The sequence below is a fragment of the Ictalurus punctatus genome, unplaced genomic scaffold (assembly GCF_001660625.3).
Source record: "Ictalurus punctatus breed USDA103 unplaced genomic scaffold, Coco_2.0 Super-Scaffold_100, whole genome shotgun sequence".
Lineage (NCBI taxonomy): Eukaryota > Metazoa > Chordata > Actinopteri > Siluriformes > Ictaluridae > Ictalurus > Ictalurus punctatus.
Window position 1 is genome coordinate 1,180,505 of NW_026521086.1, and position 23,079 is coordinate 1,203,583.

General features: G+C 41.4%; 4 protein-coding genes, 3 long non-coding RNA genes and 1 pseudogene across 29 annotated transcripts in view; 5 read left to right on the forward strand and 3 right to left on the reverse strand.

Moving 5' to 3' along the window:
- The first annotated feature begins 779 nt into the window (after nt 1–779).
- On the forward strand, nt 780–2,159 carry LOC128629664 (histone H2B-like). Its single transcript, XM_053678451.1, has one exon. The coding sequence runs from the start codon at nt 986–988 to the stop codon at nt 1,358–1,360; it is 375 nt and encodes a 124-aa protein (XP_053534426.1). The 5' UTR covers nt 780–985; the 3' UTR covers nt 1,361–2,159.
- LOC128629607 (general transcription factor II-I repeat domain-containing protein 2A-like) lies at nt 2,022–3,019 on the reverse strand. Its single transcript, XM_053678344.1, has 2 exons — nt 2,802–3,019; nt 2,022–2,536 (listed from the first exon to the last, which is right to left on the reverse strand). The coding sequence occupies exons 1-2, from the start codon at nt 2,968–2,970 to the stop codon at nt 2,022–2,024; spliced, it is 684 nt and encodes a 227-aa protein (XP_053534319.1). The 5' UTR covers nt 2,971–3,019.
- A 71-nt stretch (nt 3,020–3,090) lies between these two features.
- On the reverse strand, nt 3,091–7,620 carry LOC128629703 (uncharacterized). Its single transcript, XR_008394081.1, has 4 exons — nt 7,566–7,620; nt 7,347–7,380; nt 7,109–7,215; nt 3,091–3,382 (listed from the first exon to the last, which is right to left on the reverse strand). It is a non-coding gene; the product is annotated as an uncharacterized LOC128629703 (long non-coding RNA).
- On the forward strand, nt 5,164–5,932 carry LOC108261689 (histone H2A). The gene has a single exon (XM_017462500.3). The coding sequence runs from the start codon at nt 5,317–5,319 to the stop codon at nt 5,701–5,703; it is 387 nt and encodes a 128-aa protein (XP_017317989.1). The 5' UTR covers nt 5,164–5,316; the 3' UTR covers nt 5,704–5,932.
- On the forward strand, nt 6,340–6,804 carry LOC128629652 (histone H3-like; annotated as a pseudogene).
- LOC128629699 (uncharacterized) lies at nt 7,210–11,068 on the forward strand. The gene is made up of 7 exons (XR_008394077.1): nt 7,210–7,665; nt 8,109–9,048; nt 9,206–9,299; nt 9,529–9,842; nt 10,112–10,274; nt 10,377–10,494; nt 10,688–11,068. It is a non-coding gene; the product is annotated as an uncharacterized LOC128629699 (long non-coding RNA).
- A 5-nt stretch (nt 11,069–11,073) lies between these two features.
- LOC128629718 (uncharacterized) lies at nt 11,074–17,460 on the forward strand. Its single transcript, XR_008394097.1, has 2 exons — nt 11,074–13,791; nt 14,023–17,460. It is a non-coding gene; the product is annotated as an uncharacterized LOC128629718 (long non-coding RNA).
- A 2,614-nt stretch (nt 17,461–20,074) lies between these two features.
- Nucleotides 20,075–23,079, reverse strand: part of LOC108262448 (TBC1 domain family member 10A) — a 168,976-nt gene continuing 165,971 nt past the window's right edge. For 22 of the 23 annotated variants that reach the window (XM_053678389.1, XM_053678390.1, XM_053678392.1 and 19 more), the window contains one exon: nt 20,075–22,889. In XM_053678389.1, coding sequence (XP_053534364.1) covers nt 22,323–22,889 — 567 coding nt within the window. In that variant the 3' untranslated portion in view covers nt 20,075–22,322. The remainder of the gene's footprint in view (nt 22,890–23,079) is intronic. The other variant, XM_053678395.1, reaches the window with a different exon arrangement.

The window sequence follows — 23,079 nt, forward strand, 5'->3', positions numbered from 1 at the left end:
AAGTTTTTTCTCTCCCTTTCTTTCTGAATATGACTTGTGTAAGATTGTAAATTTTGTATAATTTCAATAAAACGCATTAAAAAAAAAAAAAAAAAAAGCAAGGGTGGTAAAGGACTCGGCAAAGGAGGCGCAAAGCGTCACCGTAAGGTGCTTCGCGATAACATCCAGGGGATCACCAAGCCAGCTATTCGCCGTCTGGCTCGCCGTGGTGGTGTAAAGCGTATTTCTGGTCTGATCTATGAAGAGACTCGCGGCGTGCTGAAAGTGTTCCTGGAGAACGTGATCCGCGACGCCGTCACCTACACCGAGCATGCCAAGAGAAAGACCGTGACCGCCATGGATGTGGTGTACGCCCTGAAACGCCAGGGACGCACCCTGTACGGCTTCGGCGGTTAAACGCTCTAACACCGAACGACGTGAACACAACGGCTCTTTTAAGAGCCACCCACATGTCTAGAAAAAGAGCTGTTCCGTGTGGGGGGGAAAGGGCTTTTTCTTTCATGAAACATAAGGTATCAAACGCTGTACAGAGGTAGCGTAAGTGGTAGATCTATTTGTATTTTTTGTAATAAACTATATATATATATATGTGCACAGTATTCAATATTATAAACTGTTTGATTAATACGATTTAGAAAATGATTTTAGTATAAACTTACTTCTATATTTCTCTCTCTGTCTCATACACGCGCATACATGCATATATAATATAAAACGATTTTTTCTCAAGCCAATTGTTTTTTCATAGTGCACGTTGTCCTGAAAGTACAAGGGCGGGAAGGGAAACAAAGCGTATCGGAGGAAGCATGGAGGGAGGGAGGAAACAGAGTGCAGTAGGAGGCGCCATGCAGGAGGAGGTATCGAATTGTGTCCAATCAAAAAAAAGGTGTCTTGTCTGGGCGTCATTAGCATGTGGGTCTGTAAATAGAGCGGGCGCGAGGCGGGCGCTAGTCATTTACTGTTCGTATACTTGAGGAGCAGCATTATGCCCGATCCAGCCAAGACCGCGCCCAAGAAGGGATCAAAGAAAGCCGTGACCAAGACGGCCGGCAAAGGAGGCAAGAAGCGCAGAAAGTCCAGGAAGGAGAGCTACGCCATCTACGTGTACAAGGTCCTGAAGCAGGTGCATCCTGACACCGGCATCTCATCCAAGGCCATGGGCATCATGAATTCTTTCGTGAATGATATTTTTGAGCGCATTGCCGGTGAGTCTTCTCGTCTGGCTCATTATAACAAGCGCTCCACCATTACCTCCAGGGAGATCCAGACCGCCGTGCGCCTGTTGCTTCCCGGGGAGCTGGCCAAGCACGCCGTGTCCGAAGGCACAAAGGCCGTGACCAAGTACACCAGCTCCAAGTAAAGCGCGTTAACGCCGTCTTCATCAACCCAACGGCTCTTTTAAGAGCCACCCACTTTTCATACAAAGAGTAATTTCCTCTCTTTCGCTTTCTCTCTCGCTGTGTGTGAAAGAGAGAGGGAGGGGGAGTTCTGAAGCGCTGCACTCCCGCGGATGTTCAGGCTTTTGGGTAATTCCAGCAGTCTGCTAAATGCAGAGATGAGTAAATCTAAACGGTTATAGCACGGTTTCGGGGGTTGTATAATCTGAGCAATGCAAAATGGGACTTTGTGCTGCTAAAGTTATTCGTATTAAGATTGTAGCAACAGGAAGTAGTTGAAAATGGTTTTCTAATAGCACATAATCATTCTAAATCACGGGTGCCAAAACTTTTTCTTGTGAAGGGCCAAAAATCAAACTTGATTGAGGGCTGTGGGGCAAAAGTAGTTGCATTATACCAAACTGTATTATATTAAAATTAAAGTTGCCATGGTTCTCATTTATCATTTCATAATATTTACAAATAAATCAATTAATAGAAAACGTTAGTCTGTATCTGCTTCACTAATGCAGTTTTATTTTCAGAGTTCTATAGTTCAATGAAACTTATAGTATAATTAAAACATAGAACCAATCCCATTTATAATACATGTTCAATACCTACTGCCTGCAATATCAGTGACCTCTAATGAGACACATGAAGCTGGACCTTATTTTTCAAAAGTTTTTCCAAATTGGGATGCAGTGGACTTACTGTCAAAGTCAAGATATTATGGAGGTGAGAGTCAGTTACTTTACATCTCAGTTTACACTTGTTTAAGTTCATCAGACTGAAAGTCTGTTCACAGTGGTAGGTACTGCCAAACAGAGACAGCATCACTTGTGCCTGTTTGCACATCTTTGGGAACCTGTTTGCTGGGACACATTTGTAGAAGTCTGTCAAGGGAAGGGACCTGAACTTGTGTTTGAGTTCTGAATCACACTGAAGCTCAATTGGTTCCATCTGAAGATCATCACTGACTGTGTCCACACTGATGGTGAAAGGTTGAACAAACCACTCAAAGTCAGATGCAGTGTGTCTGAAGTCCTCAAAGCGACTGTCAAACTCCTGGATAAGGTTGCTGAGAACAGCATCATACTCAGGTACCTTCTCTTTCATCATGCCTGCCTCTCTAAAACAGGGAAAATTGGCTAAATTTCCTGGATGTGGAGATGAGCGAGAGAGGAACAGTGTGAGACAGGGAGTGAAAGAAGAGAGAGGGAGGCAAATAGAATAAATAACTGACAAAACGAGGAAATTAATCCATGATAATTTAAGAGAACTTTGACACAAAATTTATCAGCTTGATTAACAAAAAAACCCAAAGCTGACACCACTGGATATAAATGCTAACTAAATATAAGTATTAATAATAACAATAACTGCACATAAAATTATGGTGCATATTATAATTGTGAATGTTACCTGCTGAGAGATGTCTTCTGAGCAGCAGTACTTTTTGTTTGTAGGCTCTGATGTGATAAAAAAGCTGGGTGATAATCTGGTCTTTTCCCTGGAGCTGAACATTTAAAACATTGAGCAGCTCTGTGACGTCCACCAGGAAAGCCAGGTCAGAAAGCCATTTCTTATCCATGGGCTCTTGAATACTACCAATCTTGCTTTCCTGAAAAGCTCCGATCTCATCACGCAGATCAAAAAATCTCCTGAAAACTTTTCCTCTGCTCAGCCATCTAACCTCCTGGTGGTACAACACATCACCATATTGTGCATCCATCTCATCCAACAGTACCTTGAACTGCAGGTGAGAGAGCACCTTGGAGCGTATATCATTCACAATTTTGACGACGTCACGCATCACATCCACAAGCCCGATGGATTGGGCACATAGCTGTTCTTGATGTAAAATACAGGAAATCTGATAGCTGGCCCGTGTGGCACTTTCTTGAGCTGATGAAGGACGTAGCAGTGCGCTCTGCTCAGATCGAAGTTTAGCAAGCAGCTCGTTAGCCTCCTGTTTTATGCCTCGCCACTGTCCTTTGAGAAAGCTGAAGAAGGTTTTGTTTCATAATGACGGATTTTGTACTCTTTCAAAACAGCAACTGACTGCTTGCAAACTAGACACAGTGCCTTTGAGTTGATTTCAGTAAATAAAAAGTCAACTTGCCAAATCTTTTTAAATTTCCTCTTGTCTGTGTGCCAGTGCCTGGATCTCTCCATTATTACCTGTTTGTTGACTGTCGCAATGAACGCTGGCCTTGAAGTATGCATATACATTAAATAAAATTCTAATTCTTATTCTCTACATTTAATTTCAATTTACATTTTTTGTAGCTCAAAAATAATAATAAAAAAATGTTAAATTAGAAATGAAGATCAGCATCAATTAACCCCCCCCCCTTCTCACACATGGCATGGCGGGCCAAATCAAGTCACCACGGGCCAACTTTGGCCCACAGCCCGTAGTTTGGGCATCTCTGTTCTAACTGTTGTAGTAGCACATAGTCATTTGAACTAATGTGACATTAGCACAAAGTCATTCAAAAGAGTGTTCTAGTAGCACATAGACATTGAAAAGAATGTTCTAGCAGCATGGAATACAACACACACACACACACACACACACACACACACACACGGCTATAGCGGAGCCTATAGTCACGCGCGCTGTGCTTTACACGGCCCCAAACGCGCTCTGCTTCCGATACTACACACACCACTCGACAGCTGCAAAGACATCAGGCTCGTTCCCAAGGCTCCTCTTTAACTCGGCCCAGAACGCATACGACGGCCGTGCCTACTTTTCGCCGGTTTTTACACACCACATCGCACCAAATGCGCAGCCCGCCGGCTTGAGTACAACGCGCGCCGCGCCTTTTCATGTGCGCTGCGCGAGACTGTTGCTCTCTAGCCGGCCAGGCCGGGCCACGGGGGAAACGAGAAAGCCCGTCCTCGCTCAGCGTGTGCTTCAACGTTTTGAATCTCGTCTTGCGAGTGGGATTTTCACCGAGAAATGCCACGAGAAAACACATCTGAGCGCGCGCCGCGTCCGTGCATTCATTCAGCGGCGCCCCGAGTTGAGTCTACAACGCTCTCATATCTGTTTTTAAGACCAGCCCCCGGCCCCGGGGAGGGAGGATCATCCTGTGTTACACACTAACGTACAGCGTACGACTCGTGTATTCTACGCAGTTACAAGAGAGATGGCAGAAGTCGCACCCGCTCCCGCCGCCGCGCCGGCCAAAGCGCCCAAGAAGAAAGCAGCTTCGAGAGCAAAAAAAGCCGGCCCTAGCGTCGGCGAACTGATCGTCAAAGCCGTTTCCTCGTCTAAGGAGAGGAGCGGCGTGTCTCTCGCTGCGCTGAAGAAAGCGCTGGCTGCTGGCGGATACGATGTGGAGAAGAACAACGGCTCTTTTAAGAGCCACCCATATTTTCCTTTAAAGAGCAACATTTTCAGTCAAGCTTTATGTAATCAAAGCAATACACGTTAGAAACATACAATAGTATGGATACGCATATCTACTACATATCATGTACACATAGCCACACGCTGATACTGATTAGAGTACAGTAGAATAGAATCCTGATCGTGATTCCTAAACGTCATTCCTGATCTCCAAAACGATCACAGAATATGTAGGATAACGTATTGATACATAATAAATGTTAATGATAAGAATAAATAAATTCAGTATATAGTTGTTAGTTCGTGCTTTTGTATGAATATTCCCTCCTTCATTCGCGAGCGCGAATTTCATTCGCGCTCTCTCTCTCTCACACACACACACACACACACACACACACACACACACAAACAAACAGGGTTGGGAGGGGTGACGCTGGAATTCGACGGCCTGTTTTTGATTGGCTAATCTGCTATTGCGTTCTTAGCGAATAAGAGAGTGGCCGTTTTGTCTATATCACGGAGAGCTCGGGGTGTAACGTTTATTTCGGAGTTGTTAGAACAGATTTGAGTATCAAGATGAGTGGCAGAGGAAAAACCGGCGGAAAGGCTAGAGCTAAGGCCAAGACTCGTTCATCCAGGGCTGGACTTCAGTTCCCCGTGGGACGTGTGCACAGGCTTCTGCGTAAAGGCAACTATGCCGAGCGCGTCGGTGCCGGCGCTCCGGTCTACCTAGCCGCAGTGTTGGAGTATCTGACCGCTGAGATCCTGGAGTTGGCTGGTAACGCCGCCCGTGACAACAAGAAGACCCGTATCATTCCCCGCCACTTGCAGCTCGCCGTGCGTAACGACGAGGAGCTGAACAAACTGCTCGGCGGAGTGACCATCGCTCAGGGTGGTGTGCTGCCCAATATTCAGGCTGTGCTTCTGCCTAAAAAGACCGAGAAGGCCGTCAAGACTAAGTAAACTCGTCCACTGCTGCTTTGTCAGTACCCAAAGGCTCTTTTAAGAGCCACCATCTCTGCTTCAAAAGTGCAATTTTACACCCGTTTTTCTACTGAAAGTGTGCACTAGAAAGTCAGCACGTTTGAAATGAAAACAGATGCGTTACACTTTGCTAATAATTATGTGATAACGTTAAGTAGTAGTAGTAATAATAGTGGTAGTTAGCGTGTTGTCTAAATGAAATCTGAGGAGTGAAATTGTGCACTTTTAAGACAGCATATTTATAAATAAAAGGACGATAATTTTGTAGTCATGATTTAATACCATATTTAAGTAATGACTATGAGAACAATAGCAGTTAGCGTGCTGGTTAAATGAAGTCTGAGGAGTGAAAATGGTTTGTGACGGCGTTGTGTGTGTTTCTAATGAACAAAGCATTTGTATTAGAGAGCGCGCCAATAGAATAGAATAGTGGCGGACGTCTTGTGTTTCGAACGGTGGCAGAGAAGACGGTCCAATAGTCAACAGGTGACGTAAAACGTTCTATCGAATAGCAGACGAGCGCGTTCGAGACGCCCAATCAGCGCAGGGCGGCGTTATGGCTTAAAAAGGCCGCGTTCGCGTGCGCAGTTTATTCTGTTTTTCTATCCGCGAAGTGCAGAGTTTGACGCTATGGCAAGAACCAAGCAGACCGCCCGTAAGTCCACCGGTGGCAAGGCGCCAAGGAAGCAGCTCGCTACTAAGGCTGCCCGCAAGAGCGCGCCGGCTACCGGCGGCGTGAAGAAGCCTCACCGTTACAGCCCGGCACCGTGGCTCTGAGGGAGATCCGCCGTTATCAGAAGTCTACTGAGCTGCTCATCCGCAAGCTGCCCTTCCAGCGCCTGGTGAGAGAAATCGCTCAGGACTTCAAGACCGACTTGCGTTTCCAGAGCTCGGCCGTCATGGCCCTGCAGGAAGCGAGCGAGGCATACCTGGTCGGTCTGTTCGAGGACACCAACCTGTGCGCTATCCACGCCAAGAGAGTGACCATCATGCCCAAGGATATTCAGCTGGCCCGCCGTATTCGCGGAGAACGCGCTTAAACCACAACTCCGTCTAATAAACACAAAGGCTCTTTTAAGAGCCACTTCCTCGTCTCAGAAAACAGAAATTTTTCTTTCTTCGGCAGTTTCATTATTAGAACGTGGTACAGAGATAAAATGACACTTTTTTTTAAATATATATATATATATATATATGCATGTTTGTGTATATATATGTTTAAATTGTTTAAATAAAATCAAGGTTTATAAAAACAAGGTTTTATATTAAATATAGTGCTATGAATATTAATGTTTGTTTATATAGATGAGCCGTTAATTGTGGTTATGTCCGAACAACACAATGCACAGTAATGAGCTGTGTCTGTAAAATAGCCCAAACCTACCTTCAGTTTCAGGCGGCGTTGTGTATTGCGCTAGATGGAGCTTGACTGCCCTCGTGTGGCCAAACTCGGGAACGGCGATTTTCTAGAAGCGGATTTCTGGGCAAGAACTATTACATGATATTATTATTAATCTCTCTCTTCCCTTTTGTCCCGTCCATGATAATTATTGTTGTTATTTAACAATTGTAGACATGAGCTCATGTTAAAATGAATAAATAGGGAATAAAATGGTAATAACCTTATATATTCTCGAGCGAAATAGACGAGGCCACCTAGGGAACACATGAAGTTACGTAGGAGCAGTGATGAGAATGAAATGACTAATAATATTAAGAAAGACATTAATAATGTTAATATTAGCAATTAATTTGTGTAATTTATTATGATAACTATACTGCTATGTACATGATATAATGTTAATGTGTTAATATGTTTTAAATGTGTGTTGTCCTTATACCGTGTCTAGGTCAGTCTCCCCGGCGCGCGCGCACAGACATATGTAGTCAAATCGGAGGAGCGAGCCATAAGATCTGTTATGACGTCACGTTCAGAGTTCTGTAAGTTTCCTGATGGTATGCTTGACGGTTGTTCCCTTTATGACGCCGCGAATGTCGAGGTTTTTAAACGTTGTGGTATCTGAGCAGGCGTCTGTATTCATTTGAACGGAGTAGTATTTAATCATTGGTCTATCTAACCTTTTCATGTGCTTAGTTTCTTTGTTTGTTCATCTGTCGTGTTTAAGAATGGACATTGAAATAATATATCCAGATATCTGTACAGCTGCTTTGTGACAATGTAAACTTAAAAAAAAAAAAAAAAACATTTCCATGTCTAGAGAATAGGGTATGTTCTTTAAAAAAATAAATCATAATGATGATGCTGTTAAACATTTCAGAAGCTCCGTGTATTGTCCTTGATACGTGAAAACTAGACAATGCACAGTAATCACACTGATGAGCTGCGTCAGTGTAAAATAGCCCAAAGCTACCTTCTGTTTCAGGCGGCGTTGTGCTGGATGGAGCTTGACTGCCCTCGTGTGTCCAAACTCAGGAACGGCAGTTTCCCTCAAGGGGTATTCTGTTCCAAGTTTTGTGGTAGTTAGCCAAGAAATATTACGATTACTATTACTCTCTCTCTCCCCCTTTTTAAACCCGTTCATGATAATTATTGTATACATTACCTTTATTTTTGTAATGTTCTTCCCTATTTGTGGATATTCTCGAGTGAAATAGACGAGGCCATGTAGTTACCTAGGAGCAGAGTCTAAAATATCTTTTTGAAGAACCTCAAACTATTATCATTTGCTATACTATTGATCATTACGTTACATACATCTTATTCGTATATGGAAAGTACTTAATGAAGATAATATACTTTAGATTTTTTTATGTAACCATTCAAGTATTTGTTGAAATGCTTTTGTTACTGATAAATACATGTACATTTAAATTGATTTTGTTCTGTCTGTGATTTTGTAGATCTGGATGTTCAGCTGGTCTCAGATCAAGCATCCTCCTCTGTACTGACTCCACTATCCCCAGCTTCATCCTATTCATTAGATTCCACAATTGTCCTGGAGTCCACACGAAAGAGTAGGAACCCAACAGGGTTAATGGAGCAGAATGAAGCAAGACAGGTAAGCTTTGAATAAATGCATTTAAAATCCTCAATTACGTAATTGTTTATTATTGATACTTATCTGTAGAAGTGTTTTGTAAATGTATTCTCGACATAAAGGAAAGGCATTAAAAATCCTCTTAAATTTCCATGAGCATGTCATAACGATGTAAGATGTTTTGACAGAAAGTTGATTGTGTTCTGAGGGCCAATCCAAAGGGTGAGGAAATCTTCAAGGAGTATGAAAAGACCAAAACACTAACATGTCTGCAACCAGGACGTTCACCATCTGTTTACGTGTGGCATATGTTAGAGCTACATGGGTAAGAATTGGAGGTCACTTCCCTCCCTTTATCATCACAACAGATTCATGTGGCACAGATAAAGAATGCTATTCTGTGTTGCTATAAAAGGAGAATTTATCCTTTAACTTCTTGCAAAACATACACACTTGCAAAGTAAATTGATTTATTTTGAAAGGATGATTCCATGGTCAAGTGTGAAGACCAATTATGCACTGGGAATTGTGACACTTTTTCCATACCTCCAAGATCCTTTCTCCAAACATGGATATGTAAGTTTTGTCTGAAAACCCAAACCAGTGTGTTTTTATATTTTCTTCCCTTTTATAGTTTTAAAGTTAAAATGATCTTGTTTTAGATGAGTGTTTATAGGTTGCTCAGCTTTGTATTTTCCACTTGTTTTTGTAATTTTATATAGTCATTGTGTGAACTTATTGTGTTGAGTAATTCATTCTTGAAGCCAAGAACGAGATGCCTCTGTTTGGGTCTTTTCTTAAACAGGAACACTACTATGATCCTTTAGGGTAATACTGGCTTCATTGCATGCAGGATCAAGACAGTTCAACATAACACCTGTGCTGGCTCCCGGTGTTATTCCAAGACTGTTCTTCAGGATGGTCCAAAAAACAGACAAGAATCTCTCTTAACTTGTCAACAGCGATTTGGTGAGGAGTGCAGGGAGGCGATATCTACAATACGACATTTCACTGATGAGAAGATGAGCGACTTTCCAGTATTGACCGAAGATGGTCGGTGAGGATGCATCATCTTCAGTCCTGGATTTGTTCACTCGTTTCCTTGCTGTATCCGGATTGGTAAGAAAATATTTAGCTTTGGAAATAGTTTTGAAAAGGAAATGACCTTCTCTGTAGTTATTAAAGGAGTTCACTGGTACAGTTGAGAAAGGAGTTGTTCAGTGATCACCATAACAACAACAGGCCGGTGCAAACTGAGAAATTCAACGTTCTAATCTTTTATATCCCAAATGTATGCATAAATAACACAGCAGATCTTAATTTTTAGTATTTGACCTTTTATCCATTTATGTCCGTTATGTTTAAACCTGTATAAACCTTATTTAAAGATCGACCACTATTTCTCCATGATGTTTGGTGACGAAGTGTCCAAGAAGTTCCTGGCAAAGTGGTCAATATTCTTCAAGCCAAACATCATTGCAGACTGCAAGACTCTTAAGAATATGGGCGAGCTGCTGTCAGGAACTGAACCTGAATCTGAGGACTACAATGGTCAGTATAAACTATTTTGTATTTTTAAAATGTTCCAGTCTTTAAAAAAATAATTAAAGAGAGATCATTTAATTATTTTATGATGTCTTTACGATGGGACAGCGACATGTCCTCAATCCTTTTGCAGCTGCATCTGCTCCCTCTAACCTCAAGAGGCCAGAAAAAAATATCCAAGATCAGTTCAGCTCAAGCAACCAGCCATCTTGTGAGCTGTCTTAAGGTATGCAAAAGTTAATATTTAAACATCAGATCTTAATTTTAAGGAGCTCTTGAGGTGTAGGTTATTCTGAGACCTGCATCTCATTTTGCTTACACCACCTGCAAACAAGATGTGACGGTGCTAGTGATAATGTAAAAAACATGCAAAGAGTTTTATTTTCATATTTATTTTATGTCCCTTTGCTGACCTTCAGGAAGGAGCCAGTGTGAATACCTTCATTGAGAGTGCTGACACAAGACAACCATTTCTCCTCTGCATCGGTGAGCGAAAGAAGGATATCCCAAAGTTCTACGTTATTATCGACCAAAAGGCGATCCCATGTAAGGCGCACACATCAGTGGCAGCTTTTGATGAACTGTTCAAAGCTCACTATGTCTTCAGTTTCTGATATGATGAAGCTCTTTGTGATTTCTACACATTTATCCAAACCACTATATATAACATCGATGTCGGAAGAGCAATGGAGAGCCTGCGTGTTAAAGAACTTCGAGCATGATTGCTGCAGCGAGATTAACCGCCTTGAAGATGTTCACATGTTTTGTATGTAAAGCACACCTTAGAACTTGTTTGGTTCTTCGTCAACATTTAAAATTTCAACATGGTTTATATCCTATAAAAGTTACATTTAAAATGTGGAGAGCCAGGTCGCCTGTTATCATTTTGTACTTATAGTGGCTTCCGAAAACACCTCAGCAAGGTACATAGTCACACTATGGATCAGGAGATTGATACTAATCAGGATCTTTCCACTCAGGGAGAATATGAGGCGGAATGTTCAAATGATCGCCCAAGTTTACAAAGTTGGAGTTTACAAAGACATTAATGATGGGTCGTGTTTCCAAAACCATGCACTGTTCCCTCCCTATGGAGTTCGTCTAGTTTGGGCAGAAATTATAAGGCTTGTAATGTTCCTTTGGTGAAGGCTTAACTTTCAAAACTCACTTCTGCGTTGGCCGGTAATTGAACCCAGGGTCTCCCGTGTGGCAGGCAAGAATTCTACCACTGAACCACCAATGCTTAGTTTAAATAACTAAAGACAGAGTAAGCTGTTCAGGTAAGTATTGTGCTGCTTCAGCAATTTGGTTTCAGATTTGAAAAGGAGAATCCTAAGTCTCTTCCTTATTTCAGCAGCAGTCACACACTATATTTCCAGATACTGTATAATATTATAATATCTCCTCTCTGCTCAACACGCATGTAATACAGTCTACATACCGTAGAGAAGTGTTTTTCAACCACTGTGCCGTGGCACACTAGTGTGTCGCGAGAGATCGTCAGGCGTGCCGTGAGAAATTGTCCAATTTCACTTAGTCTTAAAATTCTTATTTATTAATTATTATCTGCAAATAATAAGCCATGGTTGAGTGTCTGTGCTGTAATATAGTGACTGGCAGAGTAATATAATATTCGTCTAGGTGGCAGTAGGTAATTGCCTCCTACCTTCTTAGAGACAAGAGAATTAGTGACGCATGCGACAGGTGGTGGTGGCACTGATGGAGAAGTTTTTAAAAAGGAAAAATGCAAACTCCGAACTGGGCCCTGGACAAGACTGTGACCCAGGTGAAGGGCCTAGTATGAGTGGTGGTAAAAAGAAAGCAAAGATGGTGAGCTCGAGGCAATACAGCGAAAGCTATCTTTCGTTAATATTTACTTTCACCAGCGATGAGATGACCCCGACTCCATTATGCTTGGTGTGTGGCGAGAAGCTGTCCAATAGCGCCATGGTGCCAAGCAAGCTTAAACGCTATCTCCAAGTGAAACACCCGTCGCTTCAAAACAAGCCGATGGACTATTTTGTTTGCCTGCGTGAAAACACCGAAACAGGCAACATTAATGAGAAAAACCACAAAGGTAAATTAGAAAGCCCTCAAAGCTAGTTGCTGAACTTGTAGCTAAATGAAAAAAGTCCCACACTGTGGCAGAGACGTTAATACTACCTGCCCGCAAAGACACTGTCAACGAGATGCTCGGCCCTGACGCGGTTAAAGACATATCTAAACTCCCGCTCTCAGATAACACAATCGCCAGACGTACTGATGACATGTCTACAGACATCGAAAGCCATGTTTTGGAAAAGATATGCATCAGTAGTAAATTTGTGTTGCAACTTGATGAGTCTACGGATATTCTCAGCTCTTGGCCAATGTGCGTTTTGTGGATGGAGATGCCATTAGAGAAAACTTCCTATTTTGTAAGGCACTGCCAGAAAAAACAACAGGAGAGGAAATTTTTTGGGTCAAATTGGAATATCTTGACCAGGGAGGACTTACGTGGGAAAATTGCACAAGTGTTTGCACTGATGGAGCTGCAGCCATGGTCGGGCACACCTAAGCAGAGTGAAGGAAAGAAACACAGATCTTATTGTTACACACTGTTTTCTGCACCGTGAGGCCTTAGTTGCAAAGACTATACCAGCAGAACTAGTTCCTGTGGTGGATGATGTTGTGCGCATAGGGAACTTTGTAAAGACACGACCATTGAAAAGGTATATTTGCATCTTTGCGTGAGGAAATGTGAGCGGAGCATAAAGCCTTATTGCTCCATACGGAGGTCCGATGGTTGTAGCGTGACAAGTTGCTGGCCCGTGTGTATGAGCTGCGGGAGGAACTTAAAGTGTTTCTGACAAATGAGAGGTCTGATTACTCAAATCTGTTTGCAAGTGATGAGTGGTGTGCAAAGCTGGCATACCTGGCAGATATATTTCATCATCTGAATGAACCGAACACACGATTGCAAGGCCGAAATGAGAACCTGCTTACAACCATGGATAAAATAAATGGATTCCATTTAAAGGTGCACCTCTGGCAACAACATGTGCAAAGTGCCAACCTTGAGATGTTCCCACTCACAGAGGAACGGCAAGATCACCCTGCTGCACTGTGCGAGGTAATAGGTAAACATCTGAAAACTCTTGAGGAGAAGTTGTCATTTTATTTCTCTTCAGCCTCCACTGAATGCCTTGACTGCTGTTGGAAAGGACATGACTTTACAGGAGCAGGAGGAACTAACTGAACTGAAACAAGATCGTGGTTTAAAGCTAAGATTTGCTGAACTTCCTTTGGACAGTTTTTGGTTGACTGCTACCAAGGAATTCCCCATTGCGGCCAACAAAGTTTTGACATTGCTCCCATTTTCCACAACATATGTGTGTGAGCTGAGCTTTTCAAGCCTAACTGCTATAAAAACTAAAAACAGAGAGAGACTGAAAGCTGTTGAAGAGCTTCGTGTATGCCTTTCTTCAATTCCTGCCAGGATATCGGCTTTGTGTTCATCTAAACAGGCCAGGTTTCACACTGAGTGAGTATAAATAAATTGAGAAACTATATTGTAATTATATATACTGTATTAGGCTACAGAGTGTCATTCTGTAACATTTTTGGTTGGTGGTGTGCTGCAAGATTTTTCCAATGTAAAAAATGTCCCTTGGCTCAAAAAAGATTGAAAAACACTGTGTTACACTACACAATTTAAGAAGCTACACTTACTTCTGCTTTTCTACTTTTTTATTTCTGCTTTTCTACTTTTCAGTTTTGGAGCAACAACAACAGCAACAACAGCAACAACAACAACAACAAAAAAGTGTTGGAACAAAATAAATCTTATTTTCCATTCCAGGTTGCAGGTATTCGCGGGTGCAATGCAACACTGTTCCACACACAAATAACTCTTTTGAATGGTTAAATGACTAAAATCAGAAAGCGCCACCAGCATATCTGACAAAGATGACTCATGAACCAATTCTTTAATCACTAGCTGAAAACGACGTATTGAATTTACAAAAACGTCAAATAACAAATACAACATTCTACTTTCTCATGAATATGGTATAGTGCATTGCTTAATCAGCAGTTTTTCTTAGAAAGACAACATATTTAAATTGAATTAATTTAATGAAACCACACATCAAGCTGTCTTTTCTAACAGAACATTAAATTTAGCATTAGCTCCCAGTTCCAGAAAGTTCTAGCCAGACATTCAGGGGGAAAGAATCAGAACAAAATGTAAAATAAAAAAAGTAGTGAAAGATGAAAGTGAAGGAATAAACGAGAGGTTTGTGTCTTAGTTGTTGAGTAATTAAAAACTAAAAAAAAAGCTGTGAGATTCAGCGTTTGTCACAACGATGCCAAACGCTCTGCGTCTCCCGACTATTTCTTTGGGATTGTTCCCAAACTGAGAAATCAAGGTTCTTCAGTCATGCTTCCCCCACAATCAAGCTTTGGAGTTGACTCCATATTCACAACGACTATAGAGTCGACTCCAAAGCTTGATTCCTTTGAATCGACTCTATTCCCATTACCTGGTATCTACGAATTGACACCAGGTATTAGGAATCGCCCTGTTAATCATGATAATGATCCTATGTACTTAACACTGTGGGTTGTTCCCCTAACCTTTAATTCGAGATTTGTGCTGAATCGATTCTTGGAACAGACTCACTTAGTGTTGCAATCGATTTCAGAATATTAGCAAGGGTTTGAATCGTTATCATTTCCCTTGCTTCCATTTGTAGGAAGCTGCCTTAATCACGATGAACCCAGGGTACGCAGGCAGGACCGAGCTCCGGGACAACCTGGAGGCCGCTTCAGATCCGTCTCCATGATTGTGCCCGACCACGCCGTCATCGCAGAGGTGTGCTCGGGTGCCGTCATTCATTACATTATGTAATGAACGCAATAACGGATGTATTCTGGCGTGTTACAGAACCGTTTCACGTTGTCTTTTTTGCTGTAGGTGGACTTGTGAGCTGAGGGCTTCAAGTCCAGTGAGACTCTGGCGAAGAGGTCTCTGATGCGAGAGAACCCACACCTGAGTGAGAACATGGTGTTGATTAGAGTGCTACGATACTCCAACCTGCCCAAGTTACTCAAGGATGACGCAGAACTTAAAATAAAATAAATTGATAAATAGTAAAGAACGCCAAAGCTTACATATGGAGTATCAAAGGTCATTATCACAGGATCACTGGAATCAGGCACTAGGAGGAAATTCCAGGACAAATTAGGAAATACAATTAACTGACATTTGCAAATTCTTTGCAACTAAAAAGCTGTAATTATATAACTTTTTTTTTAAAGCATTTAAAGTATATAACATTAGCACCTTGTAATGTTATACCAGATGAAAGTAAAGAATCCTGGAACATCTGAACATCCATAATCTGAAAATCTTGAACCTAGTGTCAATCGAGTCAATCCAATCCTTCTTGTGTGCGTTTAGCGGTATTCCGTCGGACCTCTTTCCTGGTGTGGGTGTCCCCGAGCATGACTACGGCGCGCTTCAGTCGAACATCGAGGCAGCTCTATGCGCCCGCTCCCTGCAGCCCGTCTCCAGCATGACCGCCAAGGTGATCCAGCTGTACGAGACCATGCTGGTGCACCAGGGCGTCTTGCTGGTGGGCCCTACAAGAGGCGGTAAGACCACAGCGTACCGTACCCTCGCTGACGCACTGCGCACCCTCCACGAGACAGAGGGCTGCGAGGTGAATCTCTTATACAAGCCCATCGAGACCGACGTGCTCAACCCGCAGTCAGTGAGCATGGACGAGCTGTATGGTGAAGACGACCCTCTCACACTGGAGTGGAGTGCCATCAAACCGTCCCTCGGCAATGACATCGCTGACACGCACAAGTGGGTGGTGAGTGATGTACCTGTGGACGTGCCTGTGGATTGAGAAAATTACCCCCGTGTTGGACATCAACAAGACGCTCTGTCTGGCTAACGGTGAAAGGATCAAGCTCACACCTTCTACACACATGTTATTCGAGGTGTTACCCATCAGACACAGGTAGCATCGATCCTAAAAACCATCACAAACAAGCACAAGCATGTCATTTCCAAGAAGATTTTTTTTTTTTTTTTACGTTAAACGCGTTCCTGATGGAAAGGTCACACACAAACGTATCTTTAAGACTTCACTCTTTCACACGCCTATAATGAGCGATAAACGCATTCGAAGCATGTTATAAAGCCTCCGTAATGCATTACGCATAGTATTTAAATAAATGTTATTATAATAACATGCACTACACTACATTATGAATTCTTAACGTATTGTTAACATGTCTTTACTGTGAGCGGGATGATGACCAGACGCAGGCAGGCTCCCGGGTACTCATATCCGTAGATGTACTGATACAGAGCCATTCTGGCCACGCACTTATCCAGATCCACGTCCCAGTATTAGCACAGCTGCTTCTGCCACTCAAAGTTACTGCTCGAGTCCACCTACGTGAACACATACACAAAGACATGTGATATATACACAATCTCATTGTATACGAATTGGGCATTCTCCCTGAGGATATAGCGTGGATAGTTTATAATGAGTGCGTTCATACTGTATAAACCTGGGAACTGATCTGCATATGCACTGCTGTTAGAGCTGCAGTTATTTTTAAAAGATTTATTAACAGCTTCTGACCAATCAGATCTGACGACACCCATGATTCCCTTCGCTCTGAAGAGAAGGTTGTAGCCGTCTGTACCCTTTCATTGACGAGCTCCGTGATGATGTCTCTGGCGTGGACATCCACAGTAATGAGAGCTGTGATGATGCTCTGATGTATTTTGGGTAAGTTACCCAAGAGTAGCCAACACATTCAGCCTCTGTATAAACACACACACACACACACACAGACAGAGTAATACCCGTACATTACCACATATTACACCATTCACCATTATGTCATGTAATCAGAGAAGGAAATCTGAACTACAGTTCCCAGCAGCCACTGCATCACAGTCACATGACCACCTGCACCTGGATCACATTCCTGGTAAGCACTTGTGTATTTAGCCAGTTTTCACTGCACTCTTTGTCTCACGTTTGTCTTTCTTTACCTTTGTCCCTGGTGCTGTGTTTTTCTCTTTGGTTTATGTTTAGTCTTTGCCACAGTGATTTGCCCCAATGTCAGTGTCTTTTGTATTTTGTTTAGTTCTTTATTAAACTTGAAAAATCTGCACTTGCATCCGTTTCAACCTCCATATCGTCACACAAAAATATAAATATAATATAATATTATATATAAAATGTGTGTGGGGGTATATATTAATAGAGAGAAGGAATTTCTTCTCAGGGGGGAGGGGAGTAATCAATAGGAAGAAGGATCTGAGAGGGAACATGGACAAAATTAATGGAACTTTTTCCTGGTTCGGCCCTAAATTTGGGCCAGATTAAATTTCATCTGTACAAGTTGGACAATAGGGATGGGGAACATAGATCCAGTACCTTTAAACCCAGTTAGAACTTCTATTCCAACGATTAAAACCATTTTTTATCTTGAAATCTAGGAGCTTACCCAAACAATAAACTCTAATCACCTAATTTTTAACCAATAAAAACTCCTTTTTCTAATGTTGAAACTTAGGGGCCAACCCTAACCCTGAACTTAACCATCAGAAACAAATAATATGTTCTCTAAACTGATCCTCCAACCCCCAATAGTTAACCTCACCTAGAACGTCTTACATTTAGACAGATTTTTTTTTAAAGTCTTTAATTTATTTATTCATTTTCATATGGTTCATTTACATGTGATTCATTTACGTTGATTCATTTTCATGAGATTCATGAAAATTATTTTTTTTTTAAAGTGGCAGAATTCATTTTTAACACAATATATAGATTTAAAAAATGATATAATTAATTTTCCATTTTTTTATACAACTGATATTTTCTCATAGAATGTTAAATACATATAGAGAAATATATGCAGAATGAAGGACAAGGTTTTGTGCCTGTGCCACCTCCCACACCAATGAGTGTTGGGTGGAGTCATCGCCTAACCTAACCCTGCCTGAGCCTTTTTATTAAAGGTGTTTAATTTAGTTTGATGTGGTTTAGTTTGTTAGAATGTGAATTTATCCGTTATATGTAGGCTAGCTAACTGCGTAGTTAACTAACGTTAGTCAGCTGACAAGAAAAATATCAGACTTTTTCCTCATTCCCTGCCTGTCCAAACCCTGCCTCCTCTACATCAGATGCCCACGATGTTGAGACCAACTCGACCAGTGAAAGTTCTCAAGTGACATTTGAGTCATCCCAGCCGGTTTCAATCGGTGTGCAATCTTTTACAGATGATGACAGCCAAGCGCAGCGAGTTGAGTCTTCTCCAGTCTCTGCAGCTCTCATCCCGACAAGACAGTTTAAATCAGCTTGGCTACAAGACTTCGCCTGGTTACGTTATGACAAAGGGAAAATGTACTGCACCTTTTGTGCTAAAGCAGGACAAGATATTGCTGGTAAAACAGAGTTCATTACCAGTTCGAGTCATTTTAAAAAAGAAACCGTAAAGAAGCATGGAGAGAGTACAAAACATGAGACCGCCAGGGATTGTGTCATTGCTAGGTCTGCCCCTCGTGCCACCCCAATCGTGAAAGCAGTGCAACGTGCTAGTGATAAAGTCACTGAAAAAGAGATGAGGGAATTGAAAATAAAATTCAATGCAGCCTACATGACTCTGAGCCTGAATAAGTAGGAATTGAATAAAAAAGTGGAAAAAAAGAAACAAATGACTGCACATTTAAGTATTTACGATAATATGATTCAAGATGGGGGCAGCACTGCTACTGTTGGGCCCTTGAGCAAGGCCCTTAACCCTCTCTACTCCAGGGGCGCTGTATAATGGCTGACCCTGTGCTCTGACCCCAACTTCCTAACAACCTGGGATATGCAAAGGAAAGAATTTCACTGTGCTGTAATGTATATGTGATCAATAAAGACTCATTATTATTATTATTATTATTATTATTATTATATGACCTACTGAACATTGCACATATTGCACACTGTGTCTACTACTTTTATCTACTATCCACAGTCCAAAGGCTGTGGAGCTAGAAGGCTACATGTGGGAATGACAAAAGATTTTTAAAAATAAAATAAAAAATGTATCAATACATGAAATTAGATTACACAATGTAGTTGAGGTTTACATGAATAAGCAGAAATGTAATCATGCTTATCTTTCCTATAGCACAAATGAAAAGCCCTCTCTAGAAGAGCAGATTTGTCAAATGAAACTTTTTCCTTCTTATCCACTGCTACGGTAAACGAAAGAGTAGATATTCAAATTACACTGCTAAATATGACTAGCGGTAGCTACGTGTAGTAGCGCAAAATAGTCCATCAAATGTATTAGCCGGTGTAGCCTATACACGAGTCCACTATTGGTCATATCACTATTGAGAACATGCCCCAAATTCATTGCTTTAGTAGAATTTAATGGTAAGTGAAATGATACTCATATTGTAATGTCCTTAGTATTTGTTCAGTCTACAGGTCCTCGAACACTCTGTTAAATGAATAAATGTAAATGTACTATGACGTAAATTTTGTTTTAAATCAATTAATTCAGAAATTACACACAATGTTAAGTTGATGTAATTATCAACATTATTATGTCAACACAACTCATCAAAATAATGTGTACAACTTTAAAAATTTAATTAATTCAATAAATTAGAATTTTTATCTTGCAACCCCACATTAAATTTAGATTGTGGGGGTTTGTTTTGTATAGCTCCGCTTTTAGAAAATACACGATGGTTGAATGTGAACATAAATGAGCAGAATGTAAGCTTGTGAAATAAATTAAACTTTATTGATTGCACTTTTGAGAAATTGGCATGACTTTGAATAAAAATGTACTGAAATAAATACTCTAAAACATTGATATACCCAAAGAAATGTTCAAAAAAAAAAAAAAGTTTTTACATACCTTCTAAATAGGTCCCTTTAGGAGGTAAACGTTTTAAAGACGGTGTTTTATAAGAAACGCGCGTATTACATGCCTTCTAAACCTAACCCTTTAGGATGTAAAATAAAAATTTCTACAGTCCTTCAAGGCTGTATGATGTCGTTGTTCTCTTTTACTGAAAGAAAGGTCAAAACCATCGGTGTTATTCGTTGTGAAGACTGAAGTGACAATATGCCTGAAGAAAATGAAAATATGTATTACATATCCTACCTTCTAACCAGGTTAATTTAAGGGTGAAAAACCTTTTTTAAAGACGGTGTTTTAAAAGAGTCGTGCATTTTGTTTAAACTATAAACAAGATTTCAGAAAATGGTTCGCCAACGAGGATACTTACACAGAACTATCGCTAAATACATAAGCTTTCGTCTATGCTTTGACATCCCATGTCCCAGCAGTACATTTATGATCTCTGATGACCATGTGGGTGTGCGGGGGTGGGTGTGAGAGAGAGAGACACAGGTGTTCTTTTGGGGGTTTTGCTGACCAGAATTCTTACAAATGTGTTTGTTAATGAATTAAAGGGAGTCGTGTGTCTCAGTGTTAAAATAATGGTTAAGACGTTGTGGTTAAAACACAGAAGAAACTCTGCAACTATCTGTTACAATGTCTGCTCCGAGAAATGCTAATACCCTTAGAAGATTGCTGTGTATTCACCAACAAGAGGACCTGTTGAAACGAGAGAGGACCTGACTTTTGCTCCAAAAAAAAATAAAAAAACCAAGAGGATAGATTGACAAATTATTAATGAAGGTAATGTAAAGACGTTGTTGTTTAACCCTGAGCAGGGCGTCAACAGCTCCAAAGATCGTGTCTTAAGTCCGAGGGTTTAGTTAGGAGGTAGAAAAACATTTAAAGATGATGTTTTAAAAGAAACAAGTGTTTCATCCTTAATGGTAAAAAAGAAAAATGGTTGTACTCCAATATGAAATAAAACGGTGGAGACACACTGAGTACACTTCTGTTCCACAGTCTATAAGGATCCCAAAACTTCATGTAGTGTGGAAAAATATATACACCCTCTGTGACCCTGTTACTTAAGGTTTAAACATTATTATTTTGTGATGGCAGCAAGACAAAATGGTTGTGCATTTTGTATGTGGTGATTTTAGAATTAGGCCCCAAATGTCAAATATGTTTTGTGTATGGCTTCGTCAGGCAAAGATCACGATGGTATGGAAAGAGTATACAAGAGTAATTGGGGTGATCTAATGCTTAGGACTTGTACAGTACTTCAACTCGGGAACGTCCCACCATGGCGTTCAGAGAGGCGTTATCTAAGGTACACGTATATATAATATAGATCAGATCTATATTAGAAGGCGGTGTGGTATAACGTGAATCAGCAATAAAGTTCTCAGCTTGAGTTGTTTTGTTTGCGTGTAAAGTATACAGACAGAGGATATTTCACTGAGGTTATGTTAATGAAAAGGCTGTGCCTATTGTACAGGATTGTTGTGATTGTCGTGCAGCTCTTGTAAGATGTGGTAAGGAAATTTGTGAAATACAAACACAAAGAAGTGGTGGTTGCTTCGGATTAAGAAGAAAAAAACCTGCCAAATTGATACGAGTGCAATATAAACAAATGTTTGTGATGCCTGTGAAAGTCTTTCAAAAGTGAATCTGTAGGTAGTTTCCCTTCTGAAGACTGGAGCGAGTAAACAGTCCTCAGGCACTGCAGAGTTTTTGTGGAGTGTGTGTACATTTTTGGACCAAGTGTGGTCCTCTCTCAGATTGTTTGCAGTTCCTCCGGTGTAAACTATAACACGTATAGTTTATAACAAGTATAGTTTACACACGTTAAAGACTTAACGATTCTTGCTATTCAGTAGACGTGTGCCAATAATCAATTCCTCAACGTATCACACTGTTTAACACGCACAACAAAAAAAAATAAAAATCAATGAGTGTTCTTTTTGTACTCGGGAGCAGCAGGCGAGTCGTGGGTGGCAGGTGCGTTGTGCGTTAGCAGAGGGCTTGAGTGTGTAGATGGATCCAAAATGGTGGCTGAGTTTTATGTATTATTAGGGAGCTCATCATGGTCAGGTTGTCCGGATTGGACAGGAGGACATTTCAGCAGGTGAGGACGCTACGCTGAAGGTGATCCGTGTACAGGAGCAGTAAGGAGGGATAGATGTTGCAGAGGGATAGATTCCGCCAGTTTCTTATCGATGGAGGAATTCGAGGACGCTGCACGAGCTGCTCTGTAGAAGTGCTCGTCTCTTTGACCTGATTTTCCTGCATTGTAGGGAGCCGTGGTGGATGTGATGGTGTATTTGGAAGTACAAGATTGAGATTTTCCTGGTTCAGAAGCTGTATGTCCAATATCTGACTAGGTTTAGACTCGCCAGGTAGAGCGTAGGGGTTCGGAATGAGGGCTTGGTTTTTCTTCAGGCTCCCTCTCTTCTTCCTGAGGTTCGGCTCGGACTTCTCCTCAGGGACTGATGGGTACTGGACCATAATGGTGGGTTTCTGGCGGAGGTCTTGGTGTGTATGAGGCTCGGTGGCCATGATGGTGCGAGCACTGTGCATTCTCTGAGGGAGTTTGGGGCCGGGCTTGCCGTGCTTCTTCTTCCAGCGCTTCAGCTGCGTGCGTTGCTCACGTTCCACGTCCTGTGCCGATACCTGCAACTCCAGAACCTACAGCAAAAATCAGTCACAAAAATGAACTGGAATAGAATGTCATTCTACTGTACTTAATGTGTTAGAATGGGCTTCATTACAACGTCATGTAAAAGACGATGATAAATATTTATGAATGCTAATTTTGTAGAAATACGAAGGTGATGATGGATAAAACATGCTTGATCACCATGGCATGGACTCGCAT

What these genes read in the sequence shown, in the direction of transcription:
- LOC128629664 (XM_053678451.1), top strand. Translation starts at nt 986, where the DNA reads ATGCCCGATCCAGCCAAGACCGCGCCCAAGAAGGGATCAAAGAAAGCC.
- LOC128629607 (XM_053678344.1), bottom strand. Translation starts at nt 2,970, where the DNA reads ATGGATAAGAAATGGCTTTCTGACCTGGCTTTCCTGGTGGACGTCACA. An exon ending in CAGAAGACATCTCTCAGCAG is followed by an intron (nt 2,537 to 2,801) that starts GTAACATTCACA and finishes CTCCACATCCAG; the next exon opens with GAAATTTAGCCAATTTTCCC.
- LOC108261689 (XM_017462500.3), top strand. Translation starts at nt 5,317, where the DNA reads ATGAGTGGCAGAGGAAAAACCGGCGGAAAGGCTAGAGCTAAGGCCAAG.